General features: G+C 48.5%; 1 protein-coding gene across 33 annotated transcripts in view; it reads right to left on the bottom strand.

The window, feature by feature from the left end:
• Positions 1 to 19,546, bottom strand: part of Hdac4 (histone deacetylase 4) — a 262,371-nt gene that overhangs the window by 90,145 nt on the left and 152,680 nt on the right. For all 33 annotated transcript variants that reach the window (XM_042259861.2, XM_042259865.2, XM_042259864.2 and 30 more), the window contains 2 exons: positions 18,414 to 18,655; positions 2,164 to 2,314 (listed from right to left, as the gene is read on the bottom strand). In XM_042259861.2, the coding sequence (XP_042115795.1) occupies positions 2,164 to 2,314; positions 18,414 to 18,655 (393 nt within the window). The remainder of the gene's footprint in view (positions 1 to 2,163; positions 2,315 to 18,413; positions 18,656 to 19,546) is intronic.

Below are 19,546 nucleotides of genomic sequence, written 5' to 3' on the forward strand. Positions count from 1 at the left end.
GTCCCTGGTACTTAGCTGGCTTTTGGTAACCTGTTCCACTTGCTGGATTATCTTGCCCAGCCTATATGCAGGGGGAAGAGCTAGATCCTACCTCAACTTGATGTGCCATGATTTGTCCTAGCCCATGGGAGGATGCCCCTTTCTGAGTGGAGAGAGAGGAGGAGTGGATGCGGAGCAGGGTAGATGGGAGTCAGGGAGGGAACAGGAGGAGAGAAGGGAGGGGAAACTGTGGTTGGTATGTAAAATAAATAAAAAGAAATGTTAATTAAATAAAAAAAAGAGTAGGAAAGTATGAAGTGGAAGATTAGCACTGCTGTGCTCAGGCTCACTTCCAAGCTGTGGTAACTGAAACTACAAGCACTGGTGACAGCAAGGGCCGACGTCACCACAGGAAGCCTGGAAACACAGGGATGCAGACAGAGAGGGGCAGATGCACATCCTAAACCATGCAACACACACACCGGTGCCAGCAGAATGGATGTCCACACAAGTGGGAAACTATTCAAATGCTGCGAAATGGTTTGGGAGAAATGAGTGGTTTCTAAAACACAACCCAAAAGTACAGAAAGAAAACTGAGAGAGTGGACTAAGCTAGAACAGAGCATCCTGTGCTTAACAAACACCATTACGAGCCAAAAGTCACCACTCAAAGGGAGGAAAGAGCTGACAGTGCACACAACTCACCACGAGCTTTGTTCCGTAACACGCAGGGGGTAGCCCCACACCAAGGCAAAGGGAGCTGTCTCACCTGAAGCACAGGTAAAGACCTGACTGAGCATATCCTGGAAGGGGAACTGTGCAGGCCAGTCACAGACTCCCACTTCCCTTCAGGAAAGCAGCACCAGATGTCAGAGGGCCTGGGACAGAGCTGGGACTAAGATGACCGACAGCAGCGGTGTGGAGGAAGGGGAAAGACAGAGGCCCAGTGGTCCAGTTGGTTCTTTGCTGGGTGGATGGTGCCTAGGTGCTAGTATCCCAGCTCCCAGGTTATTCCTTGTTGTCACAGACATATCTGTCTGCATCTTTGTATATCACATGCCAAAATGATTCTCAAACAACGTCAAATAACAGACTTTACAAGAATGTTTTAAGCATATGCATCTTGTTATGTGGTACAGATGGAGATTAAAATTCATACAAAAATTTGTTACAATGATCTGTAAAGATAGCTAGCCATTTTCAGTGTTTGCAGATAAAGGATTTTGGGGGGTCTGTCCATGTGGTGTCTAAATGACAAATGGCCCCCCGCCATAGGCTTGTGTATTTTAATAACTGGTCCTAATTGGTGGTGATGTACATGGACTTTAAGGAACCTTTAGGAGGTGTAGCCTTGCTAGGGGACGTATGTCACTGGGGAGGTGGGCTTGGAGGGTTTCTAGCCTTCCCCCACTTCCTGCTCTCCCTCTCCCTCTTTCCCATGTGTGGTTGAAATGTGCTCAGCCTGCTCCTGCTTCTGTTGTCTTCCCCTATCTTCCCTGCTGTAACAGACTCAGACCCTCTGGAACCGTAAGCCATAATGAATTCAGTGTGTCTTTAGTGCTTTTGGTCAAGGTATTTCCATCCTAGCAACAGGACAGTAACTAATACAGTCTGCACGGTAGATTTTAGCAATAACGTGCTACCTGTGGCCTCTCAGCTACTGTCAACTAGGGCTCTTCTTAGGGAGGTCAACCACATCACCTCTGTATCACCAAGCAAGACTATGAGAGGACTGGCCCCACAAGAACTGCATCCTCAGCTGCATGTCCATCTAGAGGCTGACACCTACTTCAGGGGCACTTAGAAAATGCATCCAAAGACAATTTAGGGAAGACCTCGGAGTTGGAAGGCAGTGCGCTTTACAGCTTTAATATTCTGTGCATCTGCAAAGAGTTCTGTCAAGTGGTCTCAAGATGCCTGAGTCAACATGGGAGCCCCAGAATGCCCCTGCACCAAGGCCGATACTGAGACCTTCCTGACACCTGGATGAAGCCAAAAGCAGGGCCACTGGTTTGCCTCTACGCCCAAGAGAAGTGACCTGAACTCATCACCCTGAACACCGATGACTTGATGTGGGGTGACAAGCCCCTCCAGAACTGCCGCCGCCGGGGCAGCAGCACAGGCAGCAGAGGCAGCGGCCGGGTGGGGCCGCCCTGAGTCCTCACTGTGCCCACCAGCACTCACTCTCTTTGCCCTTCTCCTTGTTCTTGAGCTGCTGCAGCTTCTGCTCCCGGTGCTGCTTCTCCAGCTCCTGCTCCTGCCGGTGCCGCTCCAGTTTCCGCTGGTGCTCCAGCAGCTCCTGCTGGTGCTTCATGGCCAGCATCTCCTGCTGCTGCTGCAGGCAGAGGAGGACAGAGGTCAGAGCCCTGGAGACCCACGGACACCCAGGAACCAGCCCACCACTCCCTGACGAGGGGTCCCGGGGTGCCACCTGCCCACCTGCCCACTCATCTACGGTGGCTACAGAGGAGACAGGTTGCCAAGGCCTGAAATTCCTCTGCCCCTTTAAGGGCAAGATTCACAGAACAGCCTTGGATCTGTGCAGAGTACTCAGGAGGAGCAGGTGACCTTTTAGGGTGTAAATGCTCTTTGAGTATGCCCCACAGAGCTGAAATAGTGAGGCCAGTTCGCACAATGCTGGCATTTTCTTAGCCATGGAAGACTTCTGAAACTCTGCCATAGGGATTCATCCACCAAGAGTCCACATTAAGAGTGTGCTTGCAACACACATGGCAGGCCCAGAGGCCAGCCTAAGCTCCTCAAGGTGAGCAGCCAGACAATGGTATGCACTCACCTGAGGCAATGCTGCCTACTACCTCAGAGCAGAATTAGTTACCAACAGGCAGAAGCACAAGGCTGAGTCAGAAACAAGCAATTCAACAGGGCAGCAGGTGGCACAGACAAGAGCATGAAGAAGTCAATAAGGTTCTATCACTGTCAAGTTCTGGAGCAGGAAAGACCACTGGGACATGACAAAGAGAAGACGCCAGTGAGGGGACAGAAGAGAGACTGCAGGATTTATGATGCATAGATAAACTGCAGGTGAATACTGCCATCAGTTCAGACGACTAACGATCTGCCCATGAGTAAGGATTCTGGAAATGGTCAAAAACAAATGGGAAAATGCTTACCCGACTAGGCAGATCCCTGCCACTGCACTGCAAAGGGCAGACAAGAACCCTGCCTCCACCCAAGCAGGGAGCCTCTCAGGCACTTCAGCAGGGCCACTGGCTCCTCTTGACCTAAGAGCTATTTCCAGCCTTTACTGCATTAATGGGTGGTTACCCTGTGGGCATGGGCACTTTTTGGGTGTTGCTTCCTCATGGAAGGAAGAGTGGCAGGGAGTGGTAATCAAGGAACTGGCAATCCAGGTGGCCTGTGGAAAAAAAAATCTGACACAGCGTGTCCTCACCAGAGTGAGTGATCAGTGATGAAGTATGGAGCAGAATAGAACAGGACATCCAGCCACTCAGGACTGTGCAGAAGGTCACAGCACAGAATGCAGCCGTGACAGGAAACCAACCGGTGGTTGGGACCTTTGGAGTGCGTTTCCCCGAGACCTCAATCTTCACAGCCTGGAAGGAGCCTGCGGTGGCAATTTGCCGAGTTTGCTTGCTAATTTGACTACATCTGGAAGGAACTGAAACCCCAATCTGTTATGCCCTCCTGTGAGGAATTTTCTTTTCTTTCTTTCTTTTTCTTTTTTCTTTTATTTTGAGACCAGGACATAATCCTGACAGTCTAGGCACTCACAATGTAGTCCAGGCTGGCCCAGAACTCAGAGATGCCTCTGCCTCCAGAGTGCTGGGCGCACCAACACACTTGGTTTTGTGTGGAATCTCCTAGTCAGGGTGGCAGCCCACATAACGGAAATGGAAGAAGGAAGCTTTGCCTTTGCCCACTTTCCCTCACTCTCACAGACAGGTTCATCTGTCCTGCTACTGAGACATTCATTTCTTTGACAGTATTAGAGCCTACTTCTTTGGGATTCCAACTTAGACTGAAAATAAGGAATCCTCCAGAACGTCTGTGCCAGACTTGGCTTTGCTGAGACATCCAGCCTTACAGACTGAACAACTGCTGCATTGTAGGCCTTTCATCATGAGGTTACCAGACCACAGCATGGAGGCCAGTCTACTAACCCCCCTTTAATATACATACACATGGTGTATCAGGCCTGTTCCTTTAGAGGTCCCTGACGAAGAGAGAACAGCTCAAGGAAGGACACTGAGGTGAAGGTTTTGGGTTAGGTGGGCTGGCTCCTGAGCAGAGGGTTTCGATGATGCCCACGTGGGCAAACAGCTAGCCCTTCAACCTATGCATGAATGTATGAACTAGCACACAGATGAGGTCCAAGCCTGTGTGCGTCTGAATGTGCACAGGTGTGGTGTCAGTGCACATGAGTGTGAAGATAGCTAGCTGCTCTTCATGGGTGTTGCCTCTCGTGGTCTCCAGCAAGGCTTTCTGGAAGACAGACAGGATGTACCGGAGACATGTCCAAAATGGTGCTGGGTGATCACTCAAAAGAGGAGCCTGGGCCAGCCTTCAGGCACTGCAGACAGTGCTGTATGTACCACGCCAGCTCCAAGGGTCACCTGGACAATCCTCCCCAATCCAGGAGGAAGCCAGGAGGTTAGCCCAGCCACAGTTAACCCTGACACATATCTCTCCAAGTCCATGCTTCCACAAGTCCAAGCCACACAGAGGCCTGGCCTGTACCCCAACCACAGGCCTTGCAGCTCGCTGGTTGGATTTCCCAAGACAGTGTCTGTCACCAGCTTCCACAGTCAACTACAGCACTGGGTAGATTAAAAAGGTGGGACTGTAAACTGCTCTGAGTTTGTCCTGATCAGAATCGTAATACGCCACTTACTCAGCACATGAAGTTCAAGTCACATCATTATCAAGAATGTGATGGAAAAGTGACAGCAAGTGTATGATTTTATAAGGTGAATATTCTTTATCCACTCCAACAATCAAGCCTGTGCATCCCAGGCATGAGATATAGGAATTGAGTCATGGAGATGACTTTCAGTGAAACCTAAGAATTTCATGAGCAAAACAAACAGGACCACCAGCTTACTCATGCCTCATACATAATACAGGAGGTGTTAGACATTGCCTGTGGGTCTAGCCTGGAAGATCCAGGCAAATTCTCAGGCTGCCACACCTACCAGACACTCTGGGGCTGAGGCTAGCCCTTAGGACAGCAACTACAGCTCTGTCCTCACCTGTGCTATGTCCCCACAACCTGCAGAGCGGGCATCCTTGGCCTTGCTTTCTTGTTGCTAAGGAAGCAGCCCGATGCCAGGGCCTCACAGGACTTCTTAGGGCTATCCAGTCACAACTGTGGTCATGTGGCAGACTGAGCAGGTGACACTCGAAACTGCAGAGGCCCCATACTCCCTGTCTGAGAGGATTTACAAGGGCTCTCTTGAGAAAATGAGCTCTGTCTACAAACATGTTCACTAAGAATATGCTGGGGCAGTGGTCATTCCTAACCAGGTGTATGGGGATAGATTAACTGGAGAGAGGACAGGCATTCCCACAATAGCTCAGAAATGGGAATGAGAAAATATGGAAAACTGTGCTCAGGCAGGGGTGGCCTGCCTAGAGTACCTTTCCCACAGAAAGGCCACTTGCAGAAGGCCTCACACTGTGTCCAGAAGTAGCGGGTGCAGGAGGCGCCAGTTGAGGGCCAGCAGGTCAGACTGTTGGCTCTCTGGTTTATATTTCAAACAGGCACTGAAATGGTCTTTTAAGAGACAGCAAGACCAAAGGAAGCAAGTGGCTCTATGCCCTGAGCTGGCATCATGCTTCTGAGGACTGTGAGGTGGCACAGAAGGAAAGGATGGGCAGGCCAGCTGCCTGGCCTAGCTTGATCTGTCCTTTGCCAGCTGCTTTCTCAATGCCCCACAATGAAGACCAAATGACAAGGGGCCATGAAAACACTCTAAAGGTCTGGTGTGAGGTTGGCATTTGTACTTCAACATCTTACCTTTAGTCTGTTTCTGAAAGACATGCCCCAAAGAGAATGGTGTCGAACAGAGGATAGCTAAATGTCATCCTGAGATCAAGATGAGGATGTCAGGGAGACACAACCTAGCTGGATGAATGACCAAGCCCAAGAGATCTACAGTCTCAAAATCACATCTTCACTTAGTCACCCTTGCTGATAGCAGGCAGTATAGATAGGTCTAATACAAGTTGGGATCTAGGCTCCTCCTGGCCAATGGCACCAAGCCACTGAACCAAGCTCCAGGACTTAAGATAATTAATAACTTCAAAACAGTAACACTTTCCTATCCTTTACAGGAAAACCAAATTACAATACTATACACCACAAATAAAGGCATGGAGATGAAGCCATATCCTCTATTAGTTTCATTCCAAGAGGCTGTTCCCCATCATTTTGGGGAAACACCATGGACTGTACGGCTGCCAGAATAACATCTGTTAATAAGGGGGTTCATAGAGTGTTTAAAGGTATGGTGGTGGTGTCCACAGGTAATGGCATGTACAAGGTGTCACTAGGCAACTGGCATCAGGTAATCTACCTGCTTTAATTACCTTCAGAAAGCAAACATGGTGGCATTTAAAAAATAATATTATAATTAGTTTATAATCATCCATTGCAAAAAACAACCCTAATCACCTAGCCCTGTTGAGAGTCACCTAACTCAGGAGCACGGAGTGGGCCACTGCTAAACAGACCCACAGGACTCTCCCCTGGGACCCAGAAGGGAAGTGGGCTTCCTGTTAACAGTCACAAAGACACATGAACTTGAAATTCATGAGGCACAGAAGTCCAGGAAAACTGTACCACAGTCAACATTTTAGATTACAAACAACAATCAGATTCCCAAAGACACCCTACAGCAACAATGCTGGCCCTGTGTGAGTGTCACCACATCACACTATTGTGATGTTCTGCACTTTACAGTCACTCAGTCAGGGCAGAAAGGACTAACCAGATCTCTGCTCCTCAGCCCAGCACAGTCGGGACACTCTAACAGTGACCCTTGGCATCTCAGACCCCCAGATCTTAATTCTCTCCTGTATCTGATCACACACAGTATCTGTCACAAGGAACTCCCTCCTTGAGTCCCCAAGGGCAGGGCCTGCACTGTCCAGGAAGAAGGGTGGCACACATGTAGATATCCACCACTGGAGTGCAAAACTCAGGCTGTGACAGCAGGCCTTCTGGAAGTGTTGCTTTTACAGTGAGTAAACCTAGCCCTCCTCCCTCAGTAACTCACTACCATGCCATGGCAGGGAGAGAACTGTTGGGAAGAGATCTCGGGCAGATTCAAACACCACCACCACATGAAATAGTTTAAAACAAGATGACCATGGTGTGGTGGTCTGAATGAGAATGGCTCATATATTTGAATACTTGGTCTCCAGTTGACAGAACTGTTTGGGAAGGATTAGGAGGTATGCCCCTAGGGGCAGGCTTTGAGGTTTCAAAAACCCACACCATTCTCAGTTAGCTCTTCCTGCCTGTGACTGTACCACAAGATGTGCCTTCTTGGCTACTGCTCCCACGCTATGTCTGCCTGCTGCCACACTCCCCGCCATGATGGTCATGGGCTCACCCTCTAAAACCATGAGCCCCCCAATTCTGTGACGGAGAGCACAAAACAGCCAGGAGGTAAACCTTTTGCAGAGGAGGCCACTGTTGTTTGTCTCATATACAAGTGCCTGCAGTGGGAATAGGAAATTCTTTTCTAGAAGCAAAGAAATGTGGAACGCTTTCTTCTTACCAAAGCGATAGAAAAGTAAGACACATGGCCTAATTTTTCTAACAAAATCAGCAACAGCAGCCCCCTATTCTACTCAGAACTTAAACCGGTTCACCTTTAAGCCAAATCTCAGTTTTGAAGCACATACTCATCCCAAACTTAGCTTATTTGACTCCAACTTTTGAATTTACTAGACAATTTAATAGACATCTTTTCAGTGTAAACCCAATCAGACTTTTCAATAGTAAACAAAAATAGGAGCTTTCTATGCTGAAAGGCCTGATGCTCAGATCAGGTGTTCGTCCACTGCTCCAGCAGGACAGGGAATCTTCTGGGTCTCCAGGAAGTTCCCATTATCCCTAGTGATTACTGACCAGCCAACAAGAAGAAGTTACAGCCAAGCTCAATCTGATAGCACACACTACTAACATCATAATGCTGTTCACAACACTGTTCAAATATCAACGTCTCTGGTCCAGCCTCAACAGAAGCTGAGGCCATGGCCATTTAGGAAGTACACCCCAGGAGTACTATATGGCCCTAATATCCCTAGGGCAGGCACGTCAGGTTTGTGAGCCTGTGTGTGTGTGTATCCTACAGCCACACGTGCCCAGGGTGTCCTGATGACCACAGCTGATTGAGGAGGCACACGGACTTTAACATGGGGGAAGGCCCAACAGCAGGTGTCTTCTCCAAGGTACCCTTGTTGTGACGGAACATCTGACGAAAGCAGCTTAAGGAAGTGTATATTTTGGTTCAGAGTTAATGTGCTGGATAGTTTTATGTCAACTTGACACAAGCTGAAGTCATCTGAGAGGTTGGAACCTCAATTAAGAAAATGCCTTCATAAGATCTGGCTGTAGGCAAGTTTGTGAGGCCTTTTCTTACATGGTGATTGATAGGGGAAGGCTAGCCCATTGTGGGTGGTGCCATCCCTGAAAGGCTGGTGGTCTATAAGAAGAAATCAGGCTAAACAAGCCATGAAGAGCAAGCAAATAAGCAGCACCTCTCCATGGCCGCTGCATCAGCTCCTACCTTCAGGTTCCTGTCCTACTTGAGTTCCTGCCCTGACTTCCTTCATGATGAACTGTGATGTGGAAGGAGAAGCTGAATAAACCCTTTCCTCCCCAAGTTGCTTTGGTCATGGTGTTTCACTACAGCAATAGTAAGCCCAATTAGGACAGCTGGAGAACACACAGTCTGTCATGGTGGGGACCAGTCAGGAAGCAGAGAGAAGAATGCTGGTGCTCAGTTTACTTTCTCCTTTTTAATCAGTCCAGGACCCCAGCCTGTGGAACAGTGTTGCCCATATTTAAGGTGTATCTTCCCAATTCTCAATTAATACAATCTAGAATGCCATCACAGACACACCTAGATGTTTGTCTCCTAGGTTATTCTAGGTTCTGTCAAGTTGACAATATTTAAAAAGTTAAGGGTGTTTTTCTGATTAAAACTAATACTAAGGGGCTGGAGAGATGGCTCAGCAACTAAGAGGATGGGTTGCTCTTCCAGAGGACATGAGTTCAATTCTCAGCACCTATATGCCACCCAACTGTCTAAAACTCCAGTTCCAGGGCTTATGACACCCTCGCACAGGCATACATGCAGACAAAACACCAATGAACATAAAATAAAAATAAATTTTGTGTGTGTGTGTGTGTGTGTGTGTGTGTGTGTGTGTGTGTGTATGTGTACTCCAAACATGGAACTAAGCATAAGCAGATCACCTATAGTTGATCGCTTATAGTCCGGGGCATCTAGCTCAGAAATATGGTAAATCTAGACTCAAAACCACCCACAGGCATTGAGCCAACTTCCTCACATTACTGGGCCTCAACAAAAATATTGTATGGTTGGATTTGTATAGCCCTTTAAGCATATCCAGTACTTTCAATAAAAGCTGGTCCCTGACCCATTTTGATGCTTAGAGATGGACTCTTACACCCAACAGCTGGCCTGATGTACAAGAGACTGTTCTACAACTGCTAGGCCTATCACTTGGAATGAGTGAATTTATTACGTATATAGCAAGCAAAGTAACAGAATAACAGCAAGTAGCAGATAGACAAAAACAACAGATAGATAAACAACTGTAAAACACCTTTAAGCTGGGCAAGCACAGCATCAGAGGAGACTTCAGGCTTAAATAACTGGGAAAGCCCCACTGAGACAGTTTGCTGGAGTTGCCAACAGAAAATGTCTATGGTGCAGCAAAGTGTCCCTTCCCTTCGGATGAGGCTTCCAACAAAAGAACAAACAGTGGTAGATAGATATCATCCAGTTCTGCTCACCACATCGAGCAGAAACCAACTGGGGTGGTTGAGCTAGTCCGCTGGAGCTCTGATTGAGCTCTCTCTATGGCTGACCTTCCAGCTTCCTGTTCCCACTGCAGGCACTTGGATACTACAAGTCAAACAACAGTGGCCTCCTCTGTAAAAGGTTTACCTCCTAGGTACTCTCAACACAGGGTTTTATGCTCTCTGTCACAGAGAGCATAAACCTATTCCCAGACAGGGGCACTTTGAGACTAACATGTTTGGGTCTGAAATGGGGAAGGGAACCCCACTTCCAGGGCCAGTTCTTCAGTGAGTTCAAACAATACATGACAATTTATCAGTAAAATGTACACTGCATACCCGTTCCATGTTGGGGGTACAGCTGCCTGCCTGCTTCCCAGAATGAAAGTATGCACTGATCTTGCCTCCATAACACCCTCCTGGCTACAGTACCTTCAATCCTTACCCTCTGGGTGCCAGCAGGGCCAGAAGGTTGTCAGTGAACCCAGGATAGTCACACATCTCATGGCCAGAGTCAGCACAGAGTAGCCAGAGAAGGGCTACTATCACCTCTGATATGGGCCAGATAGATCCAGTCCGGCTAGACTTCATACTTAACATGTTAACACCAAAGACTTGAGGAAGAGATGAGAGTTGTCACCCTGTAGATGGGAGCTACCAGAGACAGGCCAGACAGCAAGGGCAACAGCAGTGTAGCCCCTATGGGCACAAGTCCGCATGCCCCACCCTTGCACACACCATTGTGGGACTCAAGCCAAGCTAAGCAAATGCATAATCTTTCTTCCCTTTCACTACTGCACAGACTTTTGCTCCAGATGGACTCTGTTCAAGATCATGAGTGGCCGTGATGGTATAGCCTACACCAGTTTCCAAAGCAGCTTGTCCTGAAGCACAGCTGGCCTGTTCCCAAGCTTTCTGCACTGTGAAAGACCCATTAGTCTACCCAGATGTAGACTAACAGCCCCCTTGCCATCTACCCTCATATTATTTAAAAAAACAAAAAACAAAAACCGATAACATTGGAGATAAAACTAGGATAAGTCAAACACACTCTGGAAGAAAGCATGAAATCCAAGTCTGGGGCAGAGTGTGAGGAAGGAAAGAGAGGAGACAACCAGAGTGCTGTGTTGAGTCCCATCTGTCTTGACGGACCTGGACATTTGTTTCCTTAAAGCCACCAAGGCCCAATATGCTGTTCTGCAACTATACTCAAAGATGCTCAAAGAGCCTTTAAGGCAGATCTCATGTACTTTCCTGAGATAAGCACAGGGCAGGCACCATTATTCTCTTTAGCTGAAACATATTAACAGAGCAAAGAAATAAAGTCATCCATGGGCGTGAAGCTGTTGACTGGCAGGATGTGTGTTGTTTGTCCAGGGTTTGTAATGGAGCACCTGGGACTAAAATGTCCCAGGGCTCTCAATAAGAAACCATTTCCATCTCCACTCACTGGACCAACTGGCTCAAATCCAAAGGCAACCTCATTACAGCACCCTAGAAACAATCTATCCTTCCAGGTACGCCCAGCAGTGAGCAGCACCCCCCAGTGGGTCTGTCATTCACCATCTCCACCCGAACCCAGACACTTAAGTGTTAAAGACAAGCAGGTGCACCGTCTAGCAGTAAGGTCCAGGAAAGGGAGGTGAGCACCAACAGTGGAGCCCGTGCCAGGGTTGGAATAGGAGGTATTCCAGGGGCTGAACTACAGCATCACCAGGGTATAGGGTGTAAAGAACAGTGGAGGTGTCAGGAGGACAGAGATGGCAGGAGCAGTAGACAAGAAGATACAAGCACAGAGACCCAAAGCAGCACAGCAGCCTGCAGTGTGTGTGTGTGTGTGTGTGTGTGTGTGTGTGTGTGTGTGTGTGTGTGTGTGTGTTTTCTCAGGGAGGCTGTGCATCTCCTAGAGTATAGAGCTCTTTCAAGCCTCTCCCCATCCATCAACAGCCTAACACCAGCTTTTCCTTCAAGCCCTAGCTCAGCACTATACTCTCCTGCCTATGGTAGCTTTAGATCTGACCCTTCAGGTGCCAGCAGGGCCTAGTCCTCATCATCCTAACACACAGAAGGCATCAGAAAACCTGGGATAGCCATACAACTGATGGCCAGAGGCAGCAAAGAATGGCCAGTGTTACTGCTTATGTCCTACCATATCCAAGGTTTTATGAAGATTACCAACTTCCACTCTTACCTGAAAATACAATGAATCTCACTCTTGTCTGCAGACACCACAACCCAGAGGAGAAAGCAGAGTTAAAGGACATTTGGGAAACATGAAGCCTGATGCTCAGGAGCCAGGAGCTCCTGGCACAAATGAGGCATAGTCAGGATGGCACCAGAGTGACCATCACTGCCCTTGGGCAAAAGGTGAAGTTGGGCCTGTCATAGAGAACCCCAAGCATGGGGCTGATCTGCCCCACTCCTGTGGCCTTAAGGCTGACCAGGTAACCAGGGACATGACTTCCTGGGTACCAGGCAGGGGCACAGGTTCCTTTCCAATCATGGGCTACTTGGAACAACAGGTAGTCTGAAGACTAATCTTTATTGTCAACTTGATGAGATTTAAAAACACCAAGAAAACAACCCTGGGTGCATCTATGAGATGTTCCAGAAAGATTTAACAGATGAAAGGTCTTCCTTGAATGTGATAGTATCATTCCCTGGGCTGGAGCCCCAGATTAGAAAAGGAGAAAAGGTGGTAGGCATCAGAATTTGTCTCTGGTCCTGACAGATCCCAAATGACAAGCCAACTTGTACTTCTGCCACAATGCCTCATTGACCATAGACTGGACCCCCTTTTCAACTGTGAGGCAGAATTAACCCCTCAAGCTGCTGTCTGTCAGGCATCTGGTCATAGCCACAAGGAAAGTGACCACACAGGTATAAAGCAAGCCAGAGTCCCTTTCCTCTGGTGCTGACTGCCTGAGTTTGAGTTGTAGTCCCCACCTGCTGGACTATAGAGACTGGGGAACGGGACGGAGCACTTGGATGCTGCTGGGCCGTCAGAGGCAGCAATCTTGGCCAGCAAGAAGACGGTGGTAGGATCTAAGTCAGCACCCACACCTCAAAGCAGGGACTACCCCACAGTGCCAGGGAGAACATCACTGATCTTCACAGAAATATGAAAATTTCAGTTAATTCAGGAGAATAATAAAAGGAAACAATTTTTGTTTGCAGGTAACATCAGTAACCCAGAAGACATGAAAACAAAATCAATCCCAGAAAATTCTGTCCAGTTATTCTAGATGACACAAAAGAGTGAAATGCAGAGCTCATCTATAGACTGGCAGTAAGAGAGCAGGAAAAATAAAAATGCAGAAACAGATTTATCTGCAATAAAAACAAAAATACAAACTATCCCAGATTAAACATTTATATGCATTACATGAAAAATAAAAACAACAATTTACTAGGGTAGAAATTCGAGTCAAATAACTTTTTTTTTGAGTATAAATTCAATCCTAGGAAGCTATTACCTAACAATCTCAAATGGTTCCCAGCATAATTGTGAAGACTTCATGAGAATGGCTGTGAAGTTCATCTGGGAAAGAAACAGGCCAGACAAGAGGGACAAGGTGTGGGGAGGCGGGCAGGCAGTCTAGCGTCTACGTGGGTATCACTGGAGCTGCCTGGTGCCAGCACAAGGATGTAGCAAGCTAGATAGAGGACAGACATATAAATATGCACGAGAGGGAACAGAGGTGGCATTTTAAATCTCTTCAGAAAGAACATTTGATTCATGATACGACAAGTGGGGAACTACTCTGTATCAAGTGAGAATGAACAGTGGAGGCTGAAATAATGTCCCTTATTCATAAAGAGCACTCCTACACCTACATGAAAAGACCAGCAACGCAACTGAAAATAGCAGAGACAATGCTAGAAGAAATGCAGACAGCCACAAGGCAAACAGAGATGGTTGACTACACTGGCAGCCATAGACGTGCACTGTGCGGGCTCATTTTCTACTGACTTTACACAGGTTACAGTCACCTAAGAGGAGGGACCCTCACTTGAAAAATGCCTCCATAAGACTGGGCTTGGGACAGGCCTGCAGTCTATTTTCTTAATGAGTGACTGATGTGGGTGGTGCCATCCCTGGGCTGGTGGTCCTGGGTTCTATAATAAAGCAGGCTGAGCAAGGCAGTAAGCAGCTCCCCTCCATGGCCTCTGCATCAGCTCCTGCATCCAGGTTCCCATCCTGTCTAAGTTCCTGTCCTGATAGACTATAGATGTGGAAGCATAAGCCAATATAAATAAAATAAACCTTTTCCTCCCCGACTTGCTTTTGTTCATAGCGTTTCATCACAGCAATAGTAACACAAACTAAGACATGCAGGAAATGTGAGAGAGGATAGAGAGGCCAGTGAGGTAAGGACAGGTGGTCTAGGAGTGTCCCTGGTCCTGTCCCTCAGGCTCTAAGAGGAGTGGTCACTGCTTCTTGCTGTGGCTAACATGTTGTAGTACCAGCCCCACAGCAAGCCCCTGTGCCCAAGGGTCTTGTACCATGGCAGTGCAGATGCTCTTCTCTGCTCCACAGCAACATGCATGCTGTCTTAATCCTTCAGCTGCCTCCCACCCAGCCTCTCTGGATGCATCTGTGTCTATCCTAGGCTGAATGCTCTGGCAATTTCTGAGGAAGTTCTCTGTCTTGGAAAGCCAGTTTCTGTGCCACTCATTTTAGACTGGCCATCAGCCCCTCAGGTTGGGATACTGGATTTACATAGGAAACTCAATGATCAGAAAGGGAGATACTATGAATGCCAGAAAAACCAACAGCTACACAGGAAAGGTCATCTAACGCCTGTCCTAGGGAATTTAGCTGAACAGTGCACGTATGAAAGTCACAGTAATTAAACATTTAATTCTTTAACCAGAAGGACAGGTGAGGCCACACCAGGCTCAGAAGGTTCATACATGTGCATTCAGGATGTAGTGAGTGCGTGAGCAATCATCCTCCAGAGGACAGAACTTCTGTTCTAAGTCATGATGGAGAACAAGGCTGGCCATGTGTCTCTGGAGTGGCAGAGGGGCAGGGACCACTGCTACCTGCTAACCCCACGCTACTTTTCAAGTAGAAACGCTAGGAACGTGCGTTACTTTGGTAGAGAATACTTCCAAATACTAAAAATAGTACTGCAAACCCACAAGGTGGCTATTCTAAGCCACTGTCTTGATCTTCCATGCCACCTGGGTCTGAAACAGCTACCACCTTTACAGGGGCAATTCCAGAAATTAATGCTAAGGGAAATGAGCAGAAGGGCAGGGCTTACAGCAGGGATAGGGTGATTCTGAGAATTACAACCCCTGGAAAGACCTTGTTTACCCCAAATTAACAACTGAAGTTCTACTTTAAAAACTACTCCTGTTCCAATTATAAATTCTATTCAAATTCACTGATGATTTAATGACACTAATTAGATTGTGTGTTCAAGAAATCTGTCTGACAAACACCACTGCCAAGTGTTGTTAACAATATGATGGCATGAAGAGAGTTTAAGCCATCAAAACAAAGGACTGCTAATGCAGTGACACAATTATATAGTCTAAAGGCTTTTATGATCTCAGTTTTAATGAAAAATTAAAACACACAAAAAATGTATCCTTCAATTTCTATGATTCTGAGGTCCTATCTCAACGGCCAGCTCTACAGCCAGGTTTCTAGGCTTCCAGCGTCTCTCCTAGGGTCTAGAACTGTAGGGTAGAAAGGCATGCTCCTAGGGACTGAGCTGAGCTGACACCAGGCACCCGGTCACCCTGGCTGACGGGACCCTAACTCAAGGTTCTTTATGTTCTTTATGCTTCTTGAAAATGCACACAGGCAGGGAGATTTATTCCTGAGACTCTTACTGCTTGAACCATGGGAACAGATAATCAACTGACAGGAGGAGAGCACAAAACTACTCCTCGCCACACCTGATAGAGCCTCCCACTGCACACCCAGCCCTGTCTTCCTGCCATGCTGCTTGCTGCTGACAAGGCTCCTGTGTATAAACAGCTGTGGGGAGGAGGAATGCTCAATGGCAAGGACACCACAGGTAAACTAAAACTCAGCAGAGCTCTTGAGTCTGTCTTTGGCCGGGGTCAACGCTGAATCTAAAGGAAAGCCAGTGCGTGCACAGGTGTGGCTGGTTCTGAGGTAGCCAGGACAGTTAGGCTGTGTCCAGCTGAGGTCTACATCCCTGAACCTGTGTCTCATGTCACAGGGCTCACTCTATTGCTTACTCTGAGGACAGAGAGGACCTTTGACCTATCCTCATTATCACCACCCAAATGCCTGGAATTCGCCTAGGTATATCCCTGGCAGAGTGCCCGTGTTCAGGGCCATCCTTCAGAGAGGGACTTAGCCCAGAAACCCAACTACAGTACCAGCCTCTGGGACAGGATCTCCAAAGCACAGCAAAAGCTCAAGGTTACAGGACAGACATCCTACAGGCCTGTCCAGAGCTGCAGTGCAGCAGCAAGACCTGGAAGCACAGGGAGGGGACAGACCGTGAACTTGTAAAAACAAACGGTGAGACGGGGTCACGCAGAGACTAAGACAAGCAGCCTGGTGAGGTGGCATTCTGTCAGCTGGCACACCAGGGTCACTGGGTGCCATTACCTGGAATGACCTCTACTGTTTTCCAGCTGGCATATGGCCCCTGCTTGAGGCCAGTCTCAAACACCCAGCTCCTGGTCCTGGAAAACACGGCCCCATGGGAAGTGGGCCTGGCCGTCCAGAGCAGAGCACTGGGCAACTGTCAGCAAGGCTTTCTTCCCTTGGCCTGATGTTGGCCTCTCCTACCAGGCAGGAAAGGACTGGGAGTGTGAAGAGCCTAGTGCTGATGGAGTCCTTAACTAGCCGCTCCCCCCCACCCCCAACCCAAGAGAACAGAGCAGAAGCAGGAGCAGCAGCAACAGCTCTGCATCCCAGGACGACTAACAGAGCAAACATCAAAATACCCAAGACCCTGGCCTCCTTGTAGACAGCTCTCAGAGCCCTGAGTGAGGTTTCCTAGATCCTCTTTTCTTATAAGGCCCAAGCAGGACAATGTTCTGAGCACACACATTCCTGAAAGGGGAACCAGGGCTGCTGCTGGGCCTGCTTACCAGGGCAGGCAGGGCTCCGTAATGTGTTATCTGAACCAGGAACAGCCGTGTGCAGCCTCCTCAGCAAGCCACATCATGACCTACAGACAGAAGTCATTGCCCAGGGCCCTCCATGGTTGGAGACTGCTCTGGTGATGGCAGCACTGCTGAGGTGCTTAGTGCCAATCCAGGCTCAGGGGTCTTAGATGCTGGGCCGCCGTCTTGGTCCTACTGGGTGGGCAAGGTGGTTCTGGGAAAGCACTGCTGGGAAGTGAGTAGCCACCATACATCCTCATTCCGAGCCCAGCTAGGCCTCAGTTGAGACTACCCTGACCAACACAGTGCAATCACACGAGACTCAGGGCAGGAGCCAGTGGCTGTTCCTGAATCCCTGACCTGCAGAAATCACTGTTGCTGAAACCGTGATGTGTTGGGTGATTCTGTTACACAGCTGTTGGCAACTTGTACAACTGGTATGGGAGGCTTTATGCTTTAATGTGACTACTGCAGATATAGTTTCTACTGGACAGTGTGGCTCAACCTGGTTCTTAGTAGAGACATTCCTGGCCTTATAGCCTCACCATATAACATCTACATGCATGTTTCTTTCCACTTATTTAATTTAAATTCTGGGATCAGATTGAGCAACTATAGAGAGTAAGCATTAAAAAAGGTCTTTGTTAACAGTTTTTTTTTTCTTCCTTGTTCTTTTTCTTTTTTGGGGTGAGGGTGTTTAATTATGAAAAGTCAATGGGAAAATCTGATGAAAACCACAACGAACCCTGAGTCCTCTGAGGTGTCCACCACTTTGGGCCTGTTTTCCCACTGGCTATTTTCTTACATGGTTATGCACTTGTAGAAAAAAACTTCTACACCATGAGTTCCTGTGTCCTCTGCAGGAGCCATAAGGCCTAGGACATTTACAGCAATCTTATGGTGAGGGTCACCTGGTTCCTGGATCTTGACACTCTGGGTCCTTCTTGGGGACAGAAGGAATCACATGCCACCCAGAGGCTATCTGGTTCTCAGGTGTAAGCATTCCATGGATGATCCCAATCCTGAGGACAGAAGGAGCAGGTGTCACCCAGAAGTTACCTGCCTGGTCCATGGGTCTAAGCACCAGATGGGTGCTGCCCATCCTGGGCACAGAAAGAGCAGCTGTCACCTGTCCACACCTCAGCACTAGATGAAATCACACCAACCATGGGGAAGAAGCAGGGGTCACCCAGGGGTAGCTAGTCCACATGTCTCAGCACTCCACGGGTAAACAGACCCTGGACAGAAGGACGGGTATGACACAGAACCCAAGGATGCTGCTCACCTTGATGTGTTCATGCAGCTGGGCTTCATGCTGCCGGGACAGCTGCTCGTGCTGACGCTGGAACTCAGCAATGAGGATCTGCCGCTGGATCTGCTGCTTCTGCTTCAGTGCTAGAAGCTCCTGCTGCAGCTGCTGCTCCCGCAGCGCGGGTTCCAAGGGCAGAGAGAACTGGTGGTCCAGGCGTAGGTCCATGGGTACTGCTGCAGGGGCCACTTGCAGAGGCAGCGCCGTAGCCACGTCCACTGTGGAGAGAGCACAACATGGGAGAATGGGTCACTGAGGCAGCAAGGCTAGCCCTGGGGTCTGGGTCCTTCTTCCCTGTAAAGCCTAGATGACAACTATCATGGGATGTTGGCGGCTCAAAGGGCGTCTGGTGTCCCTTGGCCAATGGCCTGACAGGCTCAAAGCACAAAGCTCAGGGAATCCTGGGGCTCTGTCCTCAAGCACAAAGATCTCAGGGCAGTGGCAGATCTGGCCAGGAGACACACTTGCATGGAGTTCTTACTCCCTACCCTTTGCCAAAGTGGAGGGCCCCACTCTCAAGGGACCCTATTGCAAACCCAACGGCCCACCTGACGTCATATTGAAAAGTCAATAAAGGGAAACTACAGTAAAAGGCTCCGCTTAGCCATGCGAGGAGCCAAGTGCCAGTACTTGGATGGGCAAACCGCCTGTACTTTGTTTCTGCCCCTTCTCCTAATGAAGCCACTGCAGAGCTATGTATGAGCCTCAAGAACAGTGTGTGCCATAGAAGTGGTCCAGATAGACACTCAAGCGGAGAGCCTGTTGCCATGGTAAAATAAGCACCCTCTTGAAAAACATGTTTACCCAACCGACTGCAGCCAATAAAGTGTGCTCCTGGCGGGCAGCATGAGCGTTCATCAGTGTGTTCTGCACTCACACTGTGCCCATGTTCTGCCAAGGAGAGGCCACCGCGATTCTGATTTAAAGCAGAAGCTGAGTCAGTCTCAGTGCTTACAAAATTAATTGCAAATTAAAGCAAGAGAAACAATGTGGAGGAAAGGTAAGTTTTCAATTATCAACACAGGGTCAGGGAGATGGATAAGTGTGTGAGCAAAGGTACCTGCCACCATGCCTGACAACTTGAGTTCAGTCCCCAGCACCCATGCAAT

The sequence above is a fragment of the Peromyscus maniculatus genome, chromosome 13 (assembly GCF_049852395.1).
Source record: "Peromyscus maniculatus bairdii isolate BWxNUB_F1_BW_parent chromosome 13, HU_Pman_BW_mat_3.1, whole genome shotgun sequence".
NCBI classification, from domain to species: domain Eukaryota; kingdom Metazoa; phylum Chordata; class Mammalia; order Rodentia; family Cricetidae; genus Peromyscus; species Peromyscus maniculatus.